This window comes from Chiloscyllium plagiosum, unplaced genomic scaffold (genome assembly GCF_037043375.1).
Source record: "Chiloscyllium plagiosum isolate Xiang-an unplaced genomic scaffold, Cpla_swu_hap1 HiC_scaffold_11, whole genome shotgun sequence".
NCBI classification, from domain to species: Eukaryota; Metazoa; Chordata; class Chondrichthyes; order Orectolobiformes; family Hemiscylliidae; genus Chiloscyllium; species Chiloscyllium plagiosum.
Genome location: NW_028270149.1, coordinates 58,562,428 through 58,590,263, shown reverse-complemented (window position 1 = coordinate 58,590,263; position 27,836 = coordinate 58,562,428). Strand labels below are relative to the sequence as shown.

General features: G+C 40.3%; 1 protein-coding gene across 1 annotated transcript; it reads right to left on the bottom strand.

The window, feature by feature from the left end:
* Positions 1-8,462: 8,462 nt before the first annotated feature.
* leap2 (liver-expressed antimicrobial peptide 2) lies at positions 8,463-25,036 on the bottom strand. Its single transcript, XM_087992117.1, has 3 exons — positions 24,903-25,036; positions 18,544-18,695; positions 8,463-12,074 (listed from the first exon to the last, which is right to left on the bottom strand). The coding sequence occupies exons 1-3, from the start codon at positions 24,969-24,971 to the stop codon at positions 12,038-12,040; spliced, it is 258 nt and encodes an 85-aa protein (XP_087848243.1). The 5' UTR covers positions 24,972-25,036; the 3' UTR covers positions 8,463-12,037.
* Positions 25,037-27,836: the final 2,800 nt, after the last annotated feature.

Below are 27,836 nucleotides of genomic sequence, written 5' to 3'. Positions count from 1 at the left end.
CTTCCTCTGGCAGTTCATTCCATACACGAACCACTCTCTGTAAAAATATTGACCCTCATCTTTTTTAAATCTTTCTCCTCTCAACTTAAAAATATATTCCCCCCAAGTTTTGAACTCCTTCACCTTAGGGAAAAGACCTCTACTATTCACCTTATCTATGCCTGTTACAATTTTATAAACCACTCAACCTCCTTTGACCTAGCCTACTTTTGTAATTCAAGCCTGCCATTCCTGGCAACATCCTGGTGAATAATTTCTGAACCTTTTCCAGCTAAATAAGATCCTTCCTATAGCAGGGCAACCTGAACAGTGCACAGTAAGAATAATTGGGTAGTTATGGTAGGGGATTTTAACTTTCCAAACATCAACTAGGACTGCCATAGTGTTAAAGGTTTAGATGGAGAGGAATTTCTTAAGTGTGTACAAGACAATTTTCTGATTCAGTATGTGGATGTACCTACTAGAGAAGGTGCAAAACTTGACCTACTCTTGGGAAATAAGGCAGGGCAGGTGACTGAGGTATCAGTGGGGGAGCACTTTGGGGCCAGCGACCATAATTCTATTCGTTTTAAAATAGCGATGGAAAAGGATAGACCAGATCTAAAAGTTGAAGTTCTAAATTGGAGAAAGGCCAATTTTGACGGTATTAGGCAAGAACTTTCAAAAGCTGATTGGAGGCAGATGTTCGCAGGTAAAGGGACAGCTGGAAAATGGGAAGCCTTCAGAAATAAGATAACAAGAATCCAGAGAAAGTATATTCTTGTCAGGGTGAAAGGGAAGGTTGGTAACTATAGGGAATGCTGGATGACTAAAGAAATTGAGGGTTTTGTTAAGAAAAAGAAAGAAGCATATGTCAGGTACAGACAGGATAGATCAAGTGAATCCTTAGAAGAGTATAAAGAAGGTAGGAGTATACTTAAGAGGGAAATCAGGAGGGCAAAACGGAGACATGAGATAGCTTTGGCAAATAGAATTAAGGAGAATCCAAAGGGGTTTTACAAATATATTAAGGGCAAAAAGGTAACTAGGGAGAGAATAGGGCCTCTCAAAGATCAGCAAGGCAGCCTTTGTGTGGAGCCACAGAAAATGAGTGAGATACTAAATGAATATTTTGCATCAGTACTTATTGTGGAAAAGGATATGGAAGATATAGACTGTAGGGAAATAGATGGTGACATCTTGCAAAATGTCCAGATTACAGAGAAGGAAGTGCTGGATGTCTTGAAACGGTTAAAGGTGGATAAATCCCCAGGACCTGATCAGGTGTACCCGAGAACTCTGTGGGAAGCTAGAGAAGTGATTGCTGGGCCTCTTGCTGAGATATTTGTATCATCGATAGTCACAGGTGAGGTGCCGGAAGACTAGAGGTTGGCAAACGTGGTGCCACTGTTTAAGAAGGGCGGTAAAAACAAGCCAGGGAACTATAGACCAGTGAGCCTGATCTCAGTGGTGGGCAAGTTGTTGGAGGGAATCCTGAGGGACAGGAGGTACATGTATTTGGAAAGGCAAGGACTGATTCGGGATAGTCAACATGGCTTTGTGCATGGGAAATCATGTCTCACAAATTTGATTGAGTTTTTTGAAGAAGTAACAAAGAAGATTGATGAGGGCAGAGCAGTAGATGTGATCTATATAGAGTTCAGTAAGGCATTCGACAAGAATCACCATGGGAGACTGATTAGCAAGGTTAGATCTCATGGAATACAGGGAGAACTAGCCATTTGGATACAGAACTGGCTCAAAGGTAGAAGACAGAGGGTGGTGGTGGAGGTTTGTTTTTCAGACTGGAGGCCTGTGACCAGTGGAGTGCCACAAGGATCAGTACTGGGTCCTCTACTTTTGGTCATTTACATAAATGATTTGGATGCGAGCATAAGAGGTACAGTTAGTAAGTTTGCAGATGACACCAAAATTGGAGGTGTAGTGGACAGCGAAGAGGGTTACCTCAGATTACAACAGGATCTGGACCAGATGGGCCAGTGGGTTGAGAAGTGGCAGATGGAGTTTAATTCAGAGAAGTGCGTGGTGCTGCATTTTGGGAAAGCAAATCTTAGCAATACTTATACACTTAATGGTAAGGTCCTAGGGGATGTTGCTGAACAAAGAGACCTTGGAGTGTCGGTTCATAGCTCCTTGAAAGTGGAGTTGCAGGTAGATAGGATAATGAAGAAGGTGTTTGGTATGCTTTGCTTTATTGGTCAGTGTAATGAGTACAGGAGTTGGGAGGTCATGTTGCGGCTGTACAGGACATTGGTTAGGCCACTGTTGGAATATTGCGTGCAATTCTGGTCTCCTTCCTATCGGAAAGATGTTGTGAAACGTGAAAGGGTTCAGAAAAGATTTACAAGGATGTTGCCAGGTTTGGAGGATCTGAGCCACAGGGAGAGGTTGAACAGGCTGGGGCTGTTTTCCCTGGAGCGTCGGAGGCTGAGGGGTGACCTTATAGAGGTTTACAAAATTATGAGGGGCATGGATAGGATAAATAGGCAAAGTCTTTTCCCTGGGGTCAGGGAGTCCAGAACTAGAGGGCATAGGTTTAGGGTGAGAGGGGAAAGATATAAAAGAGACCTAAGGGGCAACGTTTTCACGCAGAGGATGGTAGTGTATGGAATGAGCTGCCAGAGGAAGTGGTGGAGGCTGGTACAATTGCAACATTTAAGAGGCATTTGGATGGGTACATGAATAGGAAGGGTTTGGAGGGATATGGGCCGGGTGCTGGCAGGTGGGACTAGATTGGGTTGGAATATCTGGTCGGCATGGACGGGTTGGACCGAAGGGTCTGTTTCCATGCTGTACATCTCTATGATTCTATGCCTCTGAGTACTTGCTAATGTCTTGTTTACCTCAATATGACATCCCTACTCCTATACTCAAAGGTCTGAGCAATGAAGACAATCGTACCAGATACCTTCTGACCTACCCTGTCTACCTGTGACACAAATTTCAAAGAGTTATGTACCTGAATCTCGAGGTCCCTCTGTTCGACAACACTACCCAGGGCCCTACCATTAATTATATGTCCTGCCCTCATTTGTTTTACCAAAATGAAATAACCTGCACTTATCTGAATTAAACTTCTTCAGTCTCTCCTCGGCTCACTGACCCAATTGATCAAGATCTCTTAGATAACCACCTTCATTATCCACTGCACGACCAATTTTACATCCACAAACTTACAGTTACAGTTAAGCCAATTATTTTATTTTTATTTTGTCTGTATTTTAACTGTAATGTAAAAAAGTGTGCTCTGACTAATCAACTTGCAACTGGAATGCAACATCTTTCAATTTTCCTTAAAATTAAAAACAATGAGGGTCTAGACTATCTTCTTAATATATTTTGAGGAGTTTGGTCTAGTTGATAACACTGCACAGGGTATTTGTGAGGCCAAATATGGAATGTTGGTACAACTCCGGTCACCATTCTACGGGATGGATGTTCTTAAATTTGAGAGGGAGCAGAAAAGATTTACAAGGATGTTGCCAGGACTGGAGGGTTTGAGCTACAGGGAAAGGGTGAATTGTTTTGCTTACCAAAATGCAACACTTTGCATTTATCTAAATTAAACTCCATCTGTCACTCAGGGGCTAATTAGCCAGCTGATCAAGATCCCGTTGTACTCTTAGATAACCCTCTTCACTGTCCACTATGCCACCAATGTTGGTGTCATCTGCAAATTTAATAACCATGCTTCCTATATTCTCATCCAAATCATTTATATAAGTGATGAATAACAGGGGACCCACCACCAATCCTTGTAGCACACTGTCAGTCAAAGGCCTCCAATCTGAACAACAACCCTCTACTACCATCCTCTGTCTCCTACTGTGTAGCCAATTTTGTATCCAATTGGCTAGCTGTCCCTGGATCTCATTGATCTAACCTTACTAAGTCTACCATGCAGAACCTTGACATTGGCCTTCCTGAAGTCCATGTAGACAACATCTACCACTCTTCCTTAATCTATCTTCTTGGTCACCTCTTCAAGAGCTCAATCAAATTCGTGAGACATGATTTCCTATGCAAAGCCACGCTGATTATCCCTAATCAGTCCTCGTCTTTCCAAATGAATGTAGATCCTATCTCTCAGAATTCCTTCCAACAATATAACCACCACTGATATTAGGTTCACTGATCTGTAGCTCCATGATTTTTCTTTGCAGCCTTTCCTAAATAATGGCATAATATTAGCCAGTCTCCAGTCTTCTGGTATCTTGCCCATGGCTGTCGATGAAACAAATATATCAGCGAGGGGCCCTGCAATTTCTTCCCTAACTTACCACAGTATCCTGGAATACAATTGACTTTTATTTACCTTTATGAGTATTAAGACTTCTAGCAACTCCTCTTCTGTAATGTCGACTCTTTTCAAGCCATCACTATTTATCTTCCCGAGCTCCCTAGCTCCCACATCTTTTTTCATGGTAAATACTGACATGAAATATTTGTTTAGGAGCTCACCCATCTCCTGTGTTTCCACACATGGATGGCCTCATTAATTTTTAGGGGCCTTATTCTTTCCCTGATTACCCTTTTGCCTTTAATATACTTGTAGACTACCTTTGGATTTTCCTTTACCCTATCTGCCAAAGCTATCTCATGTCCCTATTTTGCCCTCCTTATTTCCTTCCAAAGTGTACTACTACACCCCCTATACTCCATAAGGGATTCACTTATTCCCAGCTGTTTATACCTAACTTTGCTGTTTTTTCTTGACCAGAGCCTCAATATCTTTAGTCATCCAGCCTTCCCTACTCCTGCCAGCCTTGCCTTTCACGTTAACAGGAACATGCTGGGCCTGAACTCTTGGTACCTCGCTTTGAAATCCGTCTGCTCGCCAGCCATCCCCTTTACCTGTGAATAGCCTCAATCTTTGAAAGTTCATGTCTAATACCATCAAAATTGGCCTTGCCCTAATTTAGAACTTTAACTTGTGGACCAGACCTGTCATTTTCCACGACTGTTTTGAAACTAAAGGAATTATGATTACTGGTCCCAAAGTGTTCTCCCACTAACACCTCAGTCACTTGCCCTGCCGTATTTCCAAGAGAAGGTTGAGTTTTGCCCCTTCTCTTGTAGGGCCATCTGCATTTTCTTGAACCCACTTAACAAATTCCTCCCTATCTAAGCCCTTAACACTATGACAGTCCCATTCTATGTTTGTAAAGTTAAAATCCCCAACTTTTACTACCCTAATATTCTTAAGGCTATCTGTGATCTCCTTACATATTTACTCCTCAATTTCCCACTGACTATCCGAGGGGGCCTATAATACAATCCCATCAAAGTGATCACCCCCTTTATATTTCACAGTTTCAGCCATATAACCACTGGACGATCCCTCAGGAACATCTTCTCTACGTACTGCTGTAATGCTTTCCCTAACCATAAACACCACTCCCCCTCCTCTCTTGCTTCCCCTTCTCTCCTAGGCGGAAGTGGGTACTGCAGATGTCGGAGATTAGAGTCAAGATTAGAGTGGTGCTGCAAAAGCACTGATGAAAAGCTTCCTGATGAAGGGCTTTTGCCCAAAACGTCAATTTTCCTGCTCCTCAGATGCTGCCTGACCTGCTGTGCTTTTCCAGTTCATTTGCCTTACCTGTCAGGACTCTTGCATTGAAATAAATGCAGTTTAATTCATCATTCTTGGCTTGTTCCCGGCTGTGCTCTTGCTCGCCTTGTCTGTTTAACTTGCTCTCTTTAACTTCTGTATTAGCTTAAACCTCCACTACTGCTTAGGGTCCAACCTTCATAGGTGATGACATTTCTCCTCAGCGCAATCCTAAATGGCTTAATATGTACCTTCAGACCACAAACCCTGGTTCTGGACTCCCAGGTCATCAGGAACATCCTTCCTGCATTTATTCTGTTTAGTCCTGTCAGAATTTTATAGGCTACCTTCCTCATCTTTGTAAACTCCATTAAATATAGCCCTTACTGATCCACTTGTGATTCCATGTTTGGTCAAGAATTTAACTATCTTACCAAAAAGTTGAATGACTTATCTCTACTGCTCTGTAGGGAGAAGAATGCCAAAGACTAATGACTCGGATAGAGAAAATTTTAATTTCTGTTATAAATAGGAGATGTCTTGTTTTAAACCATCTCCCTACTTCTAGTCTTTTAGAAAATAATGGATAGTTTGCAACAAAAGCTAGATTGGCCCAAGGCAGAAATTATTAGTTTCTGGTGAAAATTTAAGCTTGGAGCTTTAGAATGGATCCACTAACATTGGGAAATTTTTGTGGATTCTCTTAATTTTGTGCAATGTATCATATGCCCTGGTGCATTTGATATAGCTGTCAAAATATGAATAAAGTTTCAGCGCAGATTCTTGGATGTGGATTAGCCTGAAAATGCAAAGGGGCGACAGAAGCTCTGAGTAAAAAGATTGATATTTTTCAGCCTTATAGCTACAATGCATAAAACAGACAGGGGAATACATCAAGAAAAGTTATGTAATTGTAATAATGTTGTTTTAACACACAAGGCAGAGTGTGCACTCTCATGACTGACCACTTATTTTTCAGTGTCTCTATTTGTGACAGCTTGATTCAAATTATCAGCATTCTCAACTTCGTAGGAGTTAGAATATTTTCCTGTGCAACAACATCACTTTTCCAAAAGACTCAGATCTCTGGCGAATGAGAAAAGCAGAGCACTGATGGAAGAAATGTGGGAAAAGAGGCTGATGTATCACAGTTCCTGATATCACACAACGATTGCTGTTCTAGGTTGCTCTCCAGTAACATGTTAAGAAGGTTTTTCACCTTTGCAAGGGCAATTATTGATAAGGAGCAAATGCTGACTTTTCCAGCAACATTGACATCTTTGGAGAAAAAAATGAAGAAAATAGGTCAATTTGTCAACTTCTTGTCATTAAAGTTGTATCAGAAAGATTAATTAAAGACAATAGAAAGATTAGAAGAAGTATAGATAATAAGACAAGGTGCATTGGGAAAACAGATTTAAATATTTTGAATGGGTTTGCAATCTCAATTTCTGACATACCCCTCTTAATGTTTCTCTTATGCTGCCGACTTTATACAAATCTTTAAATGGAGATCAAGTAGTTCAACTTCAGTATATTCTGTAGAGCGTGTAAATTTACTTATGGAGTCTTTTACTTAGAAATACTGAGCTTTTAAAAGGATAAACAGTTTTGTTCTTAGATATTAACATAAAACCAACTTCAGATGTCCCTAATGTTATCCAAATAATCTTGCCTTCTTTATAAGGAAGATCTGAGAAAACATTGAAAGCTCTTTATATATCTAGATAGGCGCAGCAGGTCAGGCAGCATCCAAGGAGCAGGAGAATCGACGTTTCGGGCATAAGCCCTTCTTCAGAAATGAGGAGGGTGTGCCAAGCAGGCTAAGATAAAAGGTAGGGAGGAGGGACTTGGGGGAGGGGCGTTGGGAATGCGATAGGTGGAAGGAGGTTAAGGTGAGGTGATAGGCCGGAGTGGGGGTGGGGACAGAGAGGTCGGGAAGAAGATTGCAGGTCAAGAAGGCGGTGCTGAGTCCGAGGGTTGGGACTGAGATAAGGTGGTGGGAGGGGAAATGAGGAAGCTGGAGAAATCTGCATTCATCCCTTGTGGTTGGAGGGTTCCAAGGCGGAAGATGAGGCGCTCTTCCTCCAGGCGTCATGTTGCCATGGTCTGACGATGGAGGAGGCCAAGGACCTGCATGTCCTTGGCGGAGTGGGATGGGGAGTTAAAGTGTTCAGCCACGGGGCGGTTGGGTTGGTTGGTGCAGGTGTCCCAGAGGTGTTCTCTGGAACATTCCGCAAGTAGGCGGCTTGACTCCCCAATGTAGAGGAGGCCACATCGGGTGCAGCGGATGCAGTAAATGATGTGTGTAGAGGTGCAGGTGAATTTGTGACGGATATGGAAGGATCCCTTGGGGCCTTGGAGGGAAGTGAGGGGGGAGGTGTGGGCGCAAGTTTTGCATTTCTTGCGGTTGCAGGGGAAGTTACCGGGAGTGGAGGTTGGGTTGGTGAGGGATGTGGACCTGACGAGGGAGTCGCGGAGGGAGTGGTCTTTCTGGAATGCTGATAGTGGTGGGGTCTGTTTGGAGGTGGCGGAAATTATGAAGGATGATACTCAGCACCGCCTTCTTGACCTGCAATCTTCTTCCCGATCTCTCCGTCCCCACCCCCTTTCCGGCCTATCACCTTCACCTTAACCTCCTTCCACCTATCGCATTCCCAACGCCCCTCCCCCAAGTCCCTCCTCCCTACTTTTTATCTTAGCCTGCTTGGCACACCTTCCTCATTCCTGAAGAAGGGCTAATGCCCGAAACGTTGATTCTCCTGCTCCTTGGATGCTGCCTGACCTGCTGCGCTTTTCCAGCAACACATTTTTCAGCTCTGATCTCCAGTATCTGCAGTCCTCACTTTCTCTTATATATCTATATAGCCTTATCATATGAAGTTCAATATATTAAGAAGAACAACAACATTATATGCATATGTCATTTATTCCAACCACATGACACTGCAGAGATGCAATGACAACATTGTAGTTAAATTCCATTATTGTTAAAATAGTCACAAAGTAAATTCTCGTTCACATTAACGTAAGACAGCAAAACACTACAGATGCTGGGATTCCAAAATAAATACATAAAATTCTGGAAATGCTCAGCAGGTCACACAATGTCTTTGTTTTTATTGTCTATTCATTGGATGTGGGCATCACTGGTGAGGCCGACTCTTATTGCACATTCCTAATTAGCCTTGAGAAGGTGGCGCTGATGCACTGAATTCTAGAACCTCTGTAGTCTATGTTGTGTGTTAAGCCTACATTACTGTTAGATAGGATGTTTCAGATTTTGAGATAGGGCTGATGCATTTTGAGAGGAATATGCAGATAGAACTGTTCTCTTGCATCTGCTGCCCTAATTCTTCTAAGTAGGGTTTGGATGATTAAAAGGGGATGCCAGAGAAGCCTTGGCAAGTTGCTATTGTACATCTTATAAGTGGTACACACTGTGGATATGGAGTGCTGGTGGTGGAGGGAGTGAATTTTTTAAGAGATGAATAGGATGCCAGTCAAGAAATCTACTAGTCCTGGATGGTGTTGAGCTTCTAGGCTGTGTTTAGAGCTGCACCCCCCCAGGCAAGTTGGTATAATTCCATCATTGTCATGTCTTGTGGTTGTAGAAGATGGGAAGACTTTGGGGAGTCAAGTGATTTGTTGCACAAAGCTACTGACCTACTATTGGAGCTACTGTACTTATTTGGCTCATCCATTTAATTTTTAAGTCATTGGAGTACCCCATAATGTTGATGGTGGGGGATTCAGCAACCATAATCCCTTTGTATAGCAAGGAGAGGTGGTTAGATTTCCTCTTTTTGGAGAAATCATTGTCTGGTACTTGTATGACATAAATATTGGTTGCTATTTATCAGTCCAAATCAGAATACTGCCCAGACCTTGTCGCATGTGGGTATAAACAACTTAATTAAGTATCTAAGGGATTTTCAAATCGAACAGAATACTGTTGAGTCATTATTAAAATCATTGTTTGAACCTTATGATAGTGGAATAATCATGAATAAAGCAGCTAAATATGTTTTAGACCAGGGCATTATTCTGAGCAACTGATACAGTAATAACCATGGGCTGAGATGATTGGTCTTCAGTAACCACAACCAATTCCCTTTGTCCTGGGTATGACTTCAGCCACAGGAGTTTCCACCTAATTTCTAATGACTTCAGTGAAAAAGAAAAACAAAGTTAACATCTCAAATTGATGAAGTTGCATCAGAAGTACATGGATAAGGAGAGAAGAGAGGGGACAAGAGATGAAAAGGGAAGTTCTTTGTTCAGGTGGAAGACAGGAGTGATTAATTGACAAAAAGTATGATTGTGCAAGGTTCAAAGGGCAGTGCACAAGTAAAATTAGATGATGGGAAGGGAGGAGCTAAAAGAGTTGTTGTTATTTCTATTGCATTTGGCCAGGCAAATGCCATGGCAATTTAAGGAGTCCAAGGATTCCCCTCCAAAATTGTTGCATGGCTCTAAAACATCTGTCTTCTTTCCCAAATACTTCACTTTTTCGCGTTTCTCCCTGAGCAATGTTAAACATTCTCCTTGGCCTCATTTCTATACTACCAGCATCGAGATTCAACACATCATGCCCTGCTATTTCATTTTTCTCCCATGTGATGTCGGCATAAAACATACCCTTCTCTTCCTTCTCCTCACCTTTCAGCATTTGAAGGAATGATTCTTTCTACTTCAACCTAATCCATGCTTCTGTCACCCCCAGTACATTCTCTTCTTCCCCTGCAAATAAAGGAGATTTAATATCTTGATTCTTTACCTCCGCTTTATCCTCGGCCCCAATCAGGTGATGATAGTGTAATATCTTCTACATTGGGCAGACCAAGTGCAGATTCAGTTACCATTTTGAGGAACACCTCCATTCAGTCCACATATCTGGCCTTAATTTTATGGTCATTGTCACTGAATTCAGTTGTAAGCTCAAGGAGTAACATTGCATCTTTCCTTTAGTATTTCAGAAACAGCGCTAAGCCCAATGTTGGATCATAAATACAGCTCCCATCTTTCAGAGATTCAACTATTCATAATGATTCAGCTCTTCACAGTTAAACCTCCTCTACTCCCATCTTTTGCTTCCTAACTTACAATAGTACCACTCCTACCTTACAACCTAACAGGCTTTCCCTTCTGTGCTTTCCTCCCTTTAATTCTATCTCTGGCATGCTGAAATCGTTTATTTCTAACTTTTCTTAATTCTATTAAAAGCTAATTGACCTAAAATACTATAATTATTTCTTCCACATTTCCAGCATTTTCTTTTTTTATTCATATAAGAAGATCTGAGTTACTGTAAGAAATGAAACATTATATTTGAAATTCATTTCCCATACTGTTTATCATGCTATGAATTTCAATCTCAGAGAGTAATGTGTTTCCACATCTAGTGTTTACAATTCACATTTTATGGAGATTGGAGGAGGATAAAAATCCTTCTATACTTACTCATCAAGTACTTCTAAACTATGCATGGCTGGACTAAATACAATGTAAAGCTTTCATGGTGATATACCCTTATGTCAGCTTCAAAACAAAAATGTACTGTGCCTTAATACTAAACCCATAAGAACTCCCTACCACAACATTATTTCCATCAAACATCTTTTCTTATTAGTTAATATCACTGGGCAGGATACCAATCAGATCTTATCTACAGAACTTTATGATGAAATAAAGGTCACATTCAAGCATGGAAGTGGCAAAAAAGGAGGCATAAGCTGGCTTAGAGCATCAGAGGCTTACAGTACAAAGCAAGACTAGAGAAACCAGAGTTCTTCCAACCTGAAAGGAGGCTACTGAGAAGCAACTTCATAAAAGCACACAAGATAAAAATGGCATGGGGAAAGTTAATTAAAAATACTACTTCAAGGTATTCTATGGTAGTAGGGCAAAAATTGTAAAAGAGGATCTTGGGAGAGTTGTCAGGAAGGACATCTTCATGCAAAGAATGCTCACAACTTTGCATAGTTTCTGTGTAGAGGGGTGATGGCAAATGACCTTTGACATTTCCTTTTCCATCAGTTTGGGTTGGACTCTAAATTGGAAGTTAGGATAAAAGAAGATGACTTCTTACCACCTGTACTCACCAGAGCTCAATTTATGACACCCACAGACAACTGAGATATCAAGTACTGTAAAGATTTGGATTGAAGTACTGTGTAATTACATATCTTTTCAATTTTCATTAATTTTATAACAAGCAATGTTTGACATCATTGTACTATCAGTGTATTTTTTGGTGACATTACAATAACAGCAGCAATGCAGAAGGGTCTAGCTGTCTCTCATAAGGACATCAAAACAGAGAGGAATAACATTACAAAGAAATAATTGGGAGACAAGTGATTGATGCTTTTACTCAAGGGAGTAAATAAGACCTTTAGAAAATAGCCTTAATTCTGGATAGCACCTTGTTCGGTTTGTTTAATATTGTTTGTCTTGATGGATGAAACACAAGGATGACTTTTTTCAGGACACGAATTTGGAATGTGTGCAATGTCCATCTCTATGAAAAATAGAATAATGCAGCATATATTACAATGTGAAACAATCATTATGTCTATTACAGTCAATATAGAGCTTTCATAATGTTTTATTATATTCCAACTAAATCCTAATGAGCAAAGATACGGTACTTTTAATGTTAGCCCTTTTTGTTTAAAGTCTTAAGATATTCTTACTACTTTTGCTACTAGCAATGTATGTTGAAAAACCTACTAGGCATTTCTGAGGGTATAACTAGTTTAGTAGATTACAAAGAACCTGTAGATGTGATATAATTGGATTTTCAGAAAATGTTTGACAAAGTTCCCACATAAAAGTGTGAAAATTAAAGTACATGGGTTTGGGGATAAAATACTGGAATGGATTGAGAATTGATTAGCAGAAAGGAAACAAAAAGGAAGAATAAGTAGGTATGCTTGAGCGGTAGCTATTTTCAATATACATCAACAATTTGGATGAGAGAATCAAATGTAATATTTCCAATGACTCATAACAGGTGGGATTGAGAGTGGTAAGGATATAAAGAGGTTTCAGAGTATTTTAGATAAACGGACGAAAAGAAGGCAGATGTAGAATATGGGTAAGTGTGTATTATTTAAATGGTGCATAGATTGGGAAATGTTGATATACAAAGGGACCTGGGTGTTCTTAAATACCAGCATTCAGGTATGTGCAGCAAGCAGTTAGGAAGGCAAATAATATTTTGACTTTTGTTTGAGTATGGGAAAAATGATGTCTTACTGCAGTTGCAGAGGGCCTTAGCGAGACCATGGAGTATTATGTGCAGTTTTGATTGCCTTACCTAAGAAAGGATATACTTGCCATTGAGACAATGCAGTGAGCTTTCACTAGACTGATTCCCTGAGTTGTAGGATTATCATATGAGGAGAGCTTGGGTCAACTGGTCTGTGTTCACTGGAGTTTAGAAGAATGAGGGGACCTCATTGAAACACATAAAATTCTGACTGGGCTGAACAGGTTGAATGTTGGATGATGTTTCCCCAGCTGGGGTTATTCATTGAGACTATTTAGGCTGAGATGAGGAGAAATTTCTTTACTCAACAGGTTCTAAATCTGTGGAAGTTTCTATCACAGAAGGCTGTGGAGATAAGTCCCTGATTATATTTAAGAAAGAAATCGATAAATTCCCAAATACTAAAAGTGTTAAGGGGTATGCCATTGGCGTAAGACATTGAGTTAGTGGATCAACCAAACTGATGTTGAATTATACAGCAGGCCCAATGGGCCAAATGAGCAGTTTCAGCTCCTACTTTGTCAGTAATTTCCCCGTTGAAAATGCACAATTAACTCAAAATTGCTAAGCACTCTTAGGCCAGACTCATCTGTGCATGAAAGAATCCAATGCTTTTTATTTCTTGAGATACCTTTGTCACAATAATTTAAAGCATGGCTCGATTTACACCTGAGACTTGAATGTATTGAAATAGTTTTTTAAAAGCTTTACTTTTTAAGGACACCCTAAGAGCTTGAAAATATTTATTCCTCTTCTTCTTTTGGTACTTCTCCTTTTGACATTGTTCCCATTTTTTACTAGTCTGCCAAAGGCCACACATTTGCTGTTACAGACATCTATTGTCTTTTTCTCACGATGAGCAACTAATAATGTTGTCTTTTCTTTCACTCAGGAAAAAATATAATTGACTCCTTGTTGCTACAGTAAAAGTTAGTGAACTACATTTTATTTGGAGAGAGGTATCAGCAAATGCTAAGAAGAGTTTAAATCTTTGTTATAGCTGATTGGGGAGATTGAAATGATGATGCCTTTATACTTCCTCAACAAGCTGTTACAATCGATTTAGTTAATGTCAATAAACTCAATGGCATTTTACCACACAACTAAAATATTGATACCTTAATGAAAGAAACTGCAGTGCATGGACAAATATTTTATGTCTCATAATGTTAATAACATGCACTATTTTGAAAACAACAGTTTTATTTAGGCACAGTTGAGGATGGGATTAGTTTCAACTGTGATACTTTACACTGCCATATATTGAGCTAGCATGAAGTTCAAATATGGACATGGGTTGCACAAATGAGTTACCACATGAATGGTGCTTTGATTCAGAATGTAAAGCACCCGAGAAGAGGAAAGAAAAGAAAAGACTGGAAAATAAATAAATCCAATCTTCTGTGGTACCTCCATCAATTGTCTCAACCAAGACTCTCACTGTGCATTGTTGCTGGCACAGATACCACTGTCATAGCACTCATTTTATTGGGATTGTAGAACAGGCAAAGGGAGGTTTTCTTTGAATGCTCCTATTTTTATAGATTATCAGAGATCAAATATCAAGGAGATCTACAAAAATGTAGATTTTTGTGGTTTGTTAGCATTTAAATAAGACGACCATAATTTAGAAATATGACTTTTGTTGAATAAATATAGATTTTTTTTACCAAACCCAATGGAAATTACTTAGAAAGCTGGTAATGCACATAGTGCTGTAGATTAAACATAGTGACTGAAGAACTTCTCCTCAGTCAGCAAAACTTTATTATAAGCTCAGCAGAAGATCAGTTTTCTGTGCATAAACAGGGTTCCCATAGCACACTACTAAAGTTGCTATGGCAAGAGCAAAGAGAAAAGAAAACTGAGGAAGTTCACCCTGTGATTTTCTCGTGCTGTGAACTGACTTAGAATCTTACCCATCAATTCACACTCAGTACAGGACTTTTAAAATCCTCCAGTTTAAATCCAAGTCTCTGGCCACAAAATCTACAGTTCAAAACTGTATAATCTGGCATTAATCGACACTATTCTGCCATTTACCATCAAGAAGAAAAGAGATTTGAAATATAAAGATTGAGACTTTATACCATTTCCTGGTTTTCTCCTGACCAAACTGAATTTCTTCACAATTCTATGCATTAATTTCAACCTGTCACTTGTATGGTCCATTTCACCTATCTATGTTCTTTTGCAATTCCATATTAGCTTCTCATAATTCATAATATTTCTGAGATCTGAATCATTCACAAATTCAGAAATTGTGTCATGGATACAAAAACCTTGGTTATTAATATATATTGAGGTGAAGAGAGATCCTACCACTTATCCCTGGGGAATTAAGGAGTTTGGAAAATTAAGGCCTGTGTCGCTGCAATTTCCAGTCTCACTTCCATCAGTATCGTTGGTTGCACACCATTTGGTCTTGGTTTTTATCAAGTTTAAGTATAGACAACCTTCCCAATGCTTTTCTAAAGAAATATTGGACTCAAATTGGTAACTGTTTCGGTTTCTACAAATGCTGTCAGACCTACTGGGTTTCTTCCTAACACTTTTTGTTTTCATTCAGTGCCTCTATCTTATCAATTTAAACCCTTCGATTGCCTCCTCTGTCACCATGATTTAGGCAAAATCTTCTTCCTTGGTAAAGACAGATGCAAAATATTCATTCAATACTTAAACTATGCCTGCTGCCTCTAAACATGAATCCTTTTTTGGTCCATAATTGGTCCCACTCCACCTCTAACCAACACTTAATGAATTATATACCCAGAGAAGATTTTGGATTTCCTTTTTACGTTAGCTGCCAATCTCCTCTTGCTTCTCTTATTATTTTGTTATTGATCTGATATCAGTCACACTTTGCGCTTCATTTTAATCTGTACCCCTCATCAATTTGGGTAGTGGTTGTTTTCTATAATATATCAGAATATACCAGAACTGTGACTGAACTCTCTCTACTTTTAAGGCTACGGATGTTCAGTTATAGATATATATTCTAAATCTTTCCAATTTCTTTGTAAAGAAAACATTCTTATCACTTTGAAGTTTACTTTTCCCTAGTTAATTAATCTTAGTCTGGATTGTTCCTTGTCTTTTTCCCTAGCCCACCTAAACCTTATGGTGATCACTGTCACTTAAGTGTCCTCCTACTGGCACTTGATGCATCTGGACCACCTTATTCCAAAACATCAGGTCTAGTTTGTTTCCTTTTTCACTGGACTGAAAACATTGTACTATAGACAATTCTCCTGAACAGACTCTAGGAATTCTTGCCTCTCTGTTCCCTTTGTGCTACCATTAACCCAGTCTGCATTCAGATAATTAAAGTGGCCCATTACATTTAATGTTTAATTCTTGCACTTCTCTGTAATTTGCTTTCTACATCTTTCCCATTAGTTGATGGCTTATGTAATTCCACCATTTTTGTTCTAACCAAATAGATAATGTCCATGTTCTCTCCAACACAGCAATGTTCTCCTTACCCATCCCCTTTCCTTCCTTTTCTATCTTTCCTGAACACCTTGTGTTCAGCACATTTAATATATAATCTGCTCTTAGATAAACCAGGTCTCTTTTGTCAACACCAAATCATACTCATACATTCACACTGATGCATTAATTTAGACCTAATCACTTTCTTTCTTACACCAAACACATCCAATACCTCATTATTTCCAAATCTAGTATTATCTGTTTCTCCCAATATTTGGTGCACCTGTGGGTTGATACAAATAAAACTATAAGGGAAAGGAACAGAAGTATGCCATTCCGCCAACTGAGCCAGCTCTGCCAATCAGTTATATCATAGTTGATCTGGCTGTAGCTTAAGTCCACTTACCTGCCTGCACTTAATAACTCTTGCCTTCATTATTGATCAAAAATATTTTTAATACAACCTTGAATATATTCAACAACCCAGCCTCCACTGTTCCATTAAGTAGGGAATTCCAAATGTTAACAAACCTCTGAGGGAAGAACTTCTTCCTTAACACTATCTTAAATAAGAGAACCCTTATTTTAAAACAGTGCCCTCAGCTGGAGATTTGCTTTTGAGGAGAAATATGCTCTCAACATCTACCCTGTCAAGTCACGTCAGAATAGAGTCATAGAGATTTACAGCACGGAAACAGACCCTTCGGTCCAACCCATCCATGCCGACCAGCTATCCCAACCCAATCTCGTCCCACCTGCCAGCACCCGGCCCATATCCCTCCAAACCCTTCCTATTCATATACCCATCCAAATGCCTTTTAAATGTTGCAATTGTACCAGCCTCAACCACTTCCTCTGGCAGCTCATTCCATACACGTACCACCCTCTGCATGAAAAAGCTGCCCCTTAGGTCTCTTTTATATTTCTCCTCTCTCACCTTAAACCTATTCCCTCTAGTTCTGGACTCCCTAACCCCAGGGAAAAGACTTTGTCTGTTTATCCTATCCATGCCCTTCATGATTTTGTAAACCTCTAAAAGGTCACCCCTCAGCCTCTGACGCTCCAGGGAAAACAGCCCCAGCTTGTTCAGCCTCTCCATATAGCTCAAATCCTCCAAACCTGGCAACATCCTTGTAAATCTTTTCTGAACCCTTTCAAGTTTCACAACATCTTTCCTATAAGATCTTATATATTTCAATAAATGAATCTCTTATTTTGCTACCTTCCAATGAGCATACCCCCAGCCTGCTCAACTTTCCTCATAACTTCATTCCGGGAATCAACCTAGTGAATCTCCGAGCTGCTTCAAATGGAAATATATTCTTCCATAATTGAGTATACTGTTAAAATCAGTCAGGCATTCACCATCAATGGAATGGTGTGAATTCTATTGCCATAGGGCTAATCACTGTGGGGACATCTCAGTGAGCAATAGCGTGCGCAAAGAGGAGGGTTGCAATCCCAGCCCAAGGAGGTTACCAGGCCATCTTCATACTTCATCAGTTTTACTATCAAACAGTCGTGTTTTCAGCTGGTCTGTCCCCATCTGGTAATTTTATGTCCCATGACCTACCTCCTGAAGAGGCTACAACATTTGAGGTCAGAGGGAGTTCATATTGCTTGAAAAATAGCCAGCATTACTATTGGGATAGAGGACAGTGTGGGAAAAAAAACAGTACCGGGCATAATGATGGTTTATCACCTGCCCATAAGCGTTCCAAGTTCATTTCCAGGCCAGATCCACATATGAAGCCATAATTGGTCCCCATACAGTATTCACTGTTCAGCAAGCCAATTCACTAGATTTGTCCTTCTGAGACAAGGGAATTCTTTCTGTGTCATGGGTCATGAAAGGGGAGTGTTCAGTATTCTTTTGCTCAGTCAGTGTCTGCCCTAGCCCAGCTGTCAGTGGTGGCAGGAATTGGTGACTATTGAAGTGAACTCTGGGCAGGGAGCCATCCTCCATTTTCTCTGCCACTGATCAAGAAGCATGCAAGTTGAAAGACGACAGGCACTCCATCCCATGCCTTCCCTCGCCATTTTACAGGGCACTCTATGTCCACAATCTCCAAAACGTTGTTAAAGTACAAATTTGCTGTCATGTGAAGTTGATGTGAAGGGGATAATTTGAATTTATTATGCTACATTTGAAGCCTGAGATGCAAGGGAATTGATCATTATTTCGCCACACGTCAGATTCATATGCAGGGCAATTATTTACAAATACACAAGATTAGATACAAGCAGCTATTTATTCCCAGCATAATGATGTTACACTTACCTGCAGATCTTTGTGCTGCACTCATAGTTGTGATGACAGAAAGCTTTAATGGGTTTATTACCACTGACCATCCTCCAGAAAGGTGTGTTCCGGGATACACGTCTAAGAAGGGATCTCAGAAACACTTTATTCTGAATAGGTTTTGATTCCAACTTGAATAAAGAATAACCAGATTAAGTTCATAAACAATACCAGCGTATAAATTAATTCAGTTCAGAATTACAACTTTGAAACATGTAAGAAACTAAAATAAAAAGTAGGAAACTAGCAAAGGTTCAAGGTTCTTCACAAAACAGAAGCTTTCCAGTTGATCTGTTGAAGCCACTGAAGAGCACTTCACCGGAGTACTAATACTAATGAGTATTAAAGCAATGTACTATGGTTTGACAATGGGTGACAAACATTGTTAAATTTATTGTTCAAACATTTAATGAACTCATTGTTTCCACAAATATATTTTTCCTATCGAGTGTGGCAGCATTCAATAATGGATAAGGTTAATATTTGAGTAAAATAGTATCTTCCAGAGAAGGATAACAATGCAAATCACTTTTATGTGGAGCTAGGACACAGCCAGGGACAGCAAACATTGAAAGTTCTTTATAGATCGCCAAACCATAGGATTATATTGAGTATTGTATAAATCAGAAAATTAGAAATGTATGTAATTTGAGTAAAACTTTACACAAAGACTGGGTTAACCAAATTAGCACTAATGCTGTGGAGGATGAATTCCTGGAGTGTGTATGGGATAGGTTCATGGAGGGGGATTGTGTGGAATCACCTAAGAATTAGGCTATTTTGGATTTGGTGTTGTACAATGAGAAGGGCTAACAAGTAACCATGCAGTAAGAGAAAGAGGCTTTGGGAAGCAGAAGACATTTGAAAATGTGCCACACAGGAAGTTAGTAAATAAAATTAGAGTGCATGATATTAAGGGAAAATATACTAATATGGATTGAGAACAGCGTGAATTAGGAATAAACTGATAGTTCTCAGAATGGCAGGCTGCAACGAGTGGGATACTGCAAGGGTTAGTGCTAAGTCTACAGCTGTTCACAACATACAGAAATGATTAGGATGTTGGGCCCAATTACAAGATTTCCAAATTTGCTCGTAACACCAAACATGGTTTGAAGGTGAGTCATAAAGAGAATCAAGAAGGCTTCACATGGTCTTGTTTGGGCTCAGTGAATGGGTTACAGCATGGCAAATGGAATAGAATGGGAATAAGAGGGAAATTATTCACTTTGGTGACAAAAACTGAAATGCCGAATATTTCTTAAATGGTGAGAGATCGGGAAGTACAAGGAAAGTAAAGGAATCTGCATATCCTTGTTCATGAGCCACTAAAAGTTTGAATGTGGTGCAGCATGCAATTAAGATCACAAATTGTATTTTGCCTCCATTCCTATGGAATTTGAGTACAGGTGTATAGATGTCTTCCTGCAGTGGTACATAACTTTAGTAATATTTCACCTGGATTTTTATGTAGAATTTTGATCCCATTATTTAAGGAAATGATACCTATGTTCACCAGATTAATGCCTGGATTGTAGGATGAGGCGAGATTAATCCGACTGTGTCTGTGTTTCTTAGAATTTCCAAGAATGAGGGATAACCTTGCTGAAACTTAGAAAATTCTTTACAGTGCATAACAGAATGGATGTAAATAAAATATTTCCCATGGCTGGTGAGTTTTAATCAAGAGGACATAATCTTAGGTGAGAAGGGATTTCTTCACTCAATCTTTGGAATTCTGGACCTCAGAGGGCTCTGGAAATTCAATTATCGAGCATGTTCAAGACAGAAATCGATAGGTTTTAGAGAATAATGACATCAAATAATATGGAGATGGTGTGGGAATGTGACATTGAGGAAATGAATAGCCATGATCTGAATGGCAGAGCAGGCTTAACGGGCTGAATGGCCTATTCCTCTTCCTATGTCCTGATGAAAGTAGCCAGTGTTATGACAGGGCCTGGAGTGTGGGAGTGGGTAAAGGACATAGGAGAAGGTGCTCAAGTCCTAAAATTATTTAATTTGCTAATGAGTTCTGAGGGCTGCAGGGTTCCAAGCGAAAAATGAGTTGCTGTTCTTCCAACTTGTGCTGAGCCTCACTGGAGAGCTGCAGCAAGCCTGAGACAGATGTTGGCCAGGGAACATGGTGATGTGTTGAAGTGAAAGGCAACAGGAAGCTCAGGGTCACTTCTGGAGACAGAATGTAGGTGTTCTGCAAAGCGATCAGTCTGCACTTTGTCTCTCCAATGAAGAGAAGACCACATTGTGAGCAGCGAATACAATAGACCAGTATGGATGAAGTGCAGGTAAGTTGCTGCTCTTCCAGGTCAGTGGGTCTGGGGCTTAGGATAGTGAGAAGGGAGGAAGTAAACAGTCAGATGTTACACCTTCTGCGATTGCATGGGAAGGTGCGTGAGGGTATTAGGGAGGTGTTGGGATTGGTGGAGGAGTGGACCAGGGTGTCCAGGTGGATACCATCCTTGTGGAAGGCTGACAAGGGAGGGGAGAGGAATATGCATCTGCTGGTGGCATCCCACTGGAAGTAGCAGAAACACTTGCTTATGATTTTTTGGATGCGGAGTTGAGGGGAATGCTGAGGGGGACCCTATTCCTGTTGCGGGATGGAAATGAAAGGGGGTGGGGAGAAGTGTGGGAAATGGGTTGAACATGGCTGAGGGCTCTGTCAACCATGATAGCAGGAGGAGAAAGGCACTCATTTCTAAGGCTCCCCTACAGAAGATATCATCATCAGAACAGATGCAATAGAGACTGAGAAACTGGAAGAATGGAATGGAGTTTTTACAGGGAGCAAGGTGTAAGGATATTCTAAAATATTCTTCTTCTCTCCTTTGTCAGCTCCCTTGTGCAGGCACCATCCGTCTGGGACACCCTGATCTACACGTCCTCAACTCCCAACACCTCCCCACAGCACCTTCCCCTGCAATTGCAGAAAGAGTAACACCTGCTAAATATCCAAAGCCACAGACACACCTTCTAAGTGAAACAGCAATTCACCTGCACTTCACTCAAGCTAGTCTAATGCAGTCGATGCTCACAATGTGGTCAAGCCTACATTGGGGAGACAAAACGCAGACTGGACAATCACTTTATAGTGTACCTACATCTGTCTGGAAAAAGATGGCCCTAAACCTGCCACTTTAATACACAACTATATTTCCTGGCCAATATTTTTATCTCGGGCCTGTTGCACAGCTGCAACAATGCTTAATGTTCATCCACTAATGATACCGATTAGCAGTTTGTCTGTCTTTCTGGCTCATCATTATTAGATTACATTACATTAATTAGATTACTTACAGCGTGGAAACAGGCCCATCGGCCCGACAAGTCCACACCGACCCGCCGAAGCACAACCCACCCATACATTTACCCTTTCACCTAACACTACAGGCAATTTAGCATGGCCAATTCACCTGACCTGCACATCTTTGGACTGTGGAAGGAAACCGGAGCACCCGGAGAAAACCCATGTAGACACGGGGAGAATGCGCAAACTCCACACAGTCAGTCGCCTGAGGCGGGAATTGAACCCGGGTCTCTGGCACTGTGAGGTAGCAGTGCTAACCACTGTGCCACCGTGCCACCCATTATCTATTCCTTTGTCTACTCAACTGCTTTTCTCTCTCTCTCTGTCTCTGTCTCTCTCTGTGTCTCTCTTTCTCTCCCTCTCTGACTCTCTCTTTGGGTTTCATCTCCATTTACCTTACCCGAGCTACAGTCAGTTCTGAAGAAGAGTCACTGGACCTGAACCATTGACTCTGCTTTCTCTCTGCCAGCCATGCTGAGTTTCTCCAGCATCCATAATTTGTTTTGCTTTAGGAACATCTGGATCATGCAGCTAACTGACTATTTAGCACTTCTTGTACTCTTTGAGGAGCAAAGATATTCCCCTCTCTCCTGTTAGGAAGTCTTCGACTTCCCCTTTACTATTGTCAGCGTCTGTCTCACCAAACCATGATCACCAACATCCCATGCCATGCTCCAAATAACGACTGATCTCTTGTCTCTCCTTCCTAGATTGCTGCGAATATTCCCAAGCTTTGTGACAACCTCGCACTAGTTTTCCTACCCAACAGCCGACCAACCCACAAATGTGGCCAGTTTCTGGGTGAGGTTCTGCCATTAAATTTGTTAGACCTTTATATCCATTCCTTCACAAATTAAAAGGCCTTTTTTATCCTTCCACTGCTTACTTCTCCACAAATTCTAGAAACTTAAAACACAAACCAAAATGAGTTCATGTCTTTAACATGAAAATCCTGAATACTTATAAAATAAAATAAAATAAAATCATTATCTTACTATATGTAGAACACAAAGTAGATTTTCCCATAAATGGCTTCAAGGAACCTGAATCAATTGGAACCATCAGAGTTCAGATTCTTTGACTAACTTTTTATATCAAGGACTTAGTTTCTTGTTGCTAACAGTGTTTCGATTCTTCTGACACATATATTGTGTATTCATTCCGTTGGAAGATGAAAGCTAATTAAAATGCTTAATAGAATTTCTCTCTTAGACTGGCTAATTGAAATTTTTCTTAATATGTTTGGTCATTTGGGTTGACATCTCTTTGTTCTTCCATGGGAACACAGTAACTTGCTGTTTCATTTCAGAGAGCAGTTATTGAATAAGACACACTGCTGGCGTCTGAGACTATATGTAGACCTGACCAGGTAAGGATGGTAGATTTCCTTACTTGATGGACATTGTGAAATGGGTGGGATTTTATGACAATCAATGATTGTTTCATCGTCAGAATTATTGAGATTAGCTTTCAATTACAAATTTTATCAACAGAATTCAAAATCCCCAAGGTACTGTGGTGGAATTTGCGTGGAGATCTAGATTACTCTGATTTATTCATTGTGCCACCATCTTCGCTAATACCGTTACATTAAAAAATAAGGTGCTGTAAGATTTCTGCTTTAAGTTAAAGAATATGAATGAGCTTGTACTTCTGTTCCTTCTCTATAAAAGTGCATCTATCAATTTTTTACAATGTGACAAATGGCTTTCAATCTGTTTATTTAAATTACCATGGATTTGAACAGCTTACATTTTGAATCAAACTCCATCTCACTTTTTTATTGAATATTCAATAGTAGGAATGACTTAGAAATCTGATCCAGATCATGAGAGATGTTTACTGATACATCGTGGGGTCCCACTGTTGCACTGGTCGATCTCATTCTACTTTTTAATGCAAGTTCATTTCCATGGAAGTCAATACCCATATAAACTGGTTAATCCAATTAGTGGGCGGCACGGTGGTTAGCACTGCTGCCTCACAGCGCCAGAGACCCAGGTTCAATTCCCACCTCAGGCGACTGACTGTATGGAGTTTTCACATTCTCCCCGTGTCTATGTGGGTTTTCTCCGGGTGCTCTGGTTTCCTCTCACAGTTTAAAGATGTGCAGGTTAGGTAAATTGGCCATACTAAATTGCCTGTAGTGTTAGGTATAGGGGAATGGGTCTGAGTGGGAGCGGGTTGATGTGGACTTGTTGGGCTGAAGGGCCTGTTTCCACACTGTAAGTAATCTCATCTAAAATAACTGACAACAGTAAGCCAAAGGAGATATCTATAGCAAATCAAATTTATGAGAGGAACACATCTCAGTATGTACAATCATAAAGGGAATGAATGTGGAACTAGGCAAATCTATCGGCACAGAACTTAGAAAGAATATTCAGTATTCCTTTAAAACAACAGGCTAGAATTTCCTAATTAAATGGGGATAAATTTGCTCAGTGTATCATTTTTCAAACACTGGTTTACATACTTGCATTACATTCTTTCTGGGTCATTATTTTGAGTAAATGGGACAGATTTCCTATTGGATTCTCCAGGTGTTACTATAGCAGAGGATCTGGATAAACTCCACATTTACACTCTTACTCGAGGATTCCGTTCAGGTTTCCAAATAGTGCTGCCTAAACATTCTTCCAAATTATATTAACTTTTGGATGGCTCCTGGTTATATATGAGCAGTTAATGTTTGCAAAATAAATACATCCACCTCTTCCCATTAAAGTTGTTCTTGAATGTGAAAAATATTTCTCTTGGGCCAGTACAAATATTTAATATTATCAATTGTACACAATATATTATGATAAGAATCAAATTAGATTCAATTTCAGTACATCTGCCCTTTACTTGATTTCATCATTTTACATCTTCCGTAGCAGAACAAAGAAAACTGAAGTAACTAAAAATGAAAAAGATGCAATTTTGTGAGATATGTACCATGCATCAACAACCATCTTCTCATTATTTTGTAAGTGTCCAGATCAGATTAACAATAGTTACAACCTACCTGAGAACAAAACACAAGTAAAGTAATGCAGACAATCATTACACCTGTTCTCCAGCTTGCAGCTTCCATTTTTCAAACTTGTCAGCCAAATGTTTCAGGTGCTGTGAAGTTTGCAGGTTACAGGATCAAGTCAGGCTCTATAAGTAGAGTTCTCAAGGACAATGACTGTTCTGCATTTCAGTATCTACATAGACTGGCTCTTGCATCAGATTACTGTATTTGCCAAGTATTTAGCAACTTTAAAGATTATCTTTTAGCAATGAACCACACATGAGTCACTCCTCAAACAAGAGGGATCAAAAAGATGCAATAGTGGATTCCAGTGAAAGCCTTTTAATGGAAACAGCAGATATATTGACAATCAGATATTTTCTGAACTGGAACTTTACAACATTTTCTCCCTATGTCCTTTGGGGTAAATATAGGAATCAGAGGGAAGTTCAAAAATTTCTCCAAAAGTGATAGCAACTCAACTAACTGCACCCTTTGCTCCCCTCCCCCACCCAAACATGTTGGTTGCTGACACTTGCCAAGAGTTTTACCTTGACTGAATGCTGACTATTCAGTGACTAGGTTGATGAGAGCAGAAAAGCAAGCCTTGATCCAGCTGTCACCTTCCTTATACACACATCTTTCAATCATTGAATGATAGTGAAGAGCTAAAAAATTTCCATGATCCAATTTAGGGGAAAACTCGAGAGTTTCCAGTGCCCTTTCTGTTTATCACATCTATATGAATCAGTACAATGTAGAACAGTGTCTTCACAGTGAGAAAAGCATTGAATGCGCTCAAAACTAATCTTTCCCAGCCCATTGTCTCTATAAATAATATGGCCCTTCTTTCATATCCAGCTGCAACAGAGAGCAGCTGGAGAAAACTGCAATCAGAAAAGCTGTGTTACAAACCTGAGTGATGCACGTCATGCAGACAAACTTTTAGAACTGGAACTTAGGAAACCCAACAGGTTTCCGCTTAGCACATAGGATCCCTAATCCTGGTTCAATAAGCAGTAACTAACTCCCTATTTAAATTTCTGCAACACACTAAGGCAGCATCAATGCTCAGTTGTGCCCTTGGCCAATATCCAGACATACATTCTAGAAACAGAAACCGTTAATTAAGAGAGAGAATGTTGTCTAATGTATCTCCTCCTTATACAAAGGTCACAATACCTACTGTAATGGTTATCTGGAGAGAATTCAGCACAAAAGTGAGTTTCAGTGGGGAAGTTTCATATATTTTGAATGTGCTATATGTAGTGATTGGAACAATGTCAGTCAGGTGAATCTCACAAAATGAGTTCCCCAGTTGGGGCTGTTAATCTGGTCCAATCAGGAATCCCTGGCTGACAGATATAAACAAGAGTGTCAGGGATTCTGTTCACTCTAGATGCTGGCTCTGTGCTAGCTGGATCAGTGTCATGTACTATTCATGTGTAAAGGGTAACTTGGTGACAGGATACCAGCCTTCATTGAGTTATTTCAATGGCGAGAGTAGAATGCTGAGAGACTGTTTGGTATTTGGGATTAATGATGTAACCATGCAAAGGTACCTACTAGCTGAAGCACTTCAAACAGGCTCTACAACTGGCTTTGTCATTAGAAAATGCAGCAAGAGAGCTTATACTTACAGGAGTATGCTGACGGAAGTGGAACCCTCACCAGGCCAACTGTGCTAGGGAACACCATTTGAGTGAAGGCAATTGCATTCAAGACATATATTGAACAGAGGGAGCTTAGGTCAGCCCACTGCAAAACCCCAAAACAAAGCCAAGCCTTGACCAAATGGTTAAACTTTTCTCGAGGATCCAGACCGGCAGGCAGGCCATTGCAGTTGCTGCTAGTATGTGGATTTGAGAGTGCAAAAGAGGTCTGGCATGAATAAAATAACTTATAGGCCAGTATCCAGGAGAGTACACACCCTGGAAAATTCACCTACAGCTGGTTTGAACAGTTAAATTGCTTAGTGACATCCAAATCAGAACCAATCAAAATAAACATCTGGGTAAATGGTCACCTGGTTCTGATGGAAGTCAATACCAGCACATTTGTATGATTTTGGAAAAAACTTCACTCTGGCTAGCATCGAAGAAACCTCTGACGATGAGTTGGACATGGCAAATGTTACAGCCTTGACGACATTACTGCCTGAAGATGATGATGAGCCTTCGGCAGAGACACTCCGGGTGTAAAAGGTGTGCTATGGTTTGGTGCATGCTGACAGTATCCAAGGCAGAGTCGGAGGAACCAGACCTGGCGCGAAATTGCCTCAGGACAAGCTGAAGGAAAAGGAATGGGCCTATGTCCCTGAACTTAGAGGGGGAGGGATTTAGTGATTGGAATTATGTCAGCCACGTAGATCTCATCCAAAATGTAATCCCTGATTGGGGCTGTAAATCTGGTCCAATCAAGGAGGCCTAGCTGACAGATATAAACAGGAGTATCTCCAACTCTATTTTGATTTAATCCCTGCCCTCCCCTTCACTGTTTTGATCACAAAGCACTGCCCTTTGATGTGGAGGGCAGTGTTTGTCACTGGCCACCCGGGTGTTTTCCTATCTTCCTGGTGGTGGAATTTGAATAAAGATTGGTGCACTTTGTGTCTTTCACTGTGTCTCACACCTGCACACACACACCATGGGTGCTGGGAAAAAATAAGCACTACCGCACTTAGGTGGTAGTGTGGGGGGGAAAAAAAGAAAAAAAAGAGAAAAAAAAGAGAAAAAAAAGAATAAAAAAATAAATAAATAAACAGGAGTATCTCCAATTCTATTTTGATTTAATCCCTGCCCTCCCCTTCACTGTTTCATCACACAGCATTGCCTTTTGTGAATGGCACTGCTTGTCACTGGCCACTCTGGTGTTTTCCTATCTTCCTGGTGGTGGAAATTGAATAAAGATTCATGCACCTTGTGTTTCTCACTGTGTCTCACA

Coding starts and splice junctions, on each gene's coding strand:
- leap2 (XM_087992117.1), bottom strand. CDS start 24,971: ATGGAAGCTGCAAGCTGGAGAACAGGTGTAATGATTGTCTGCATTACT. Junction 18,696..24,902: donor TACTTGTGTTTTGTTCTCAG/GTAGGTTGTAAC, acceptor TCTTTATTCAAG/TTGGAATCAAAACCTATTCA. Junction 12,075..18,543: donor TGCAGCACAAAGATCTGCAG/GTAAGTGTAACA, acceptor TATTTTTCATAG/AGATGGACATTGCACACATT.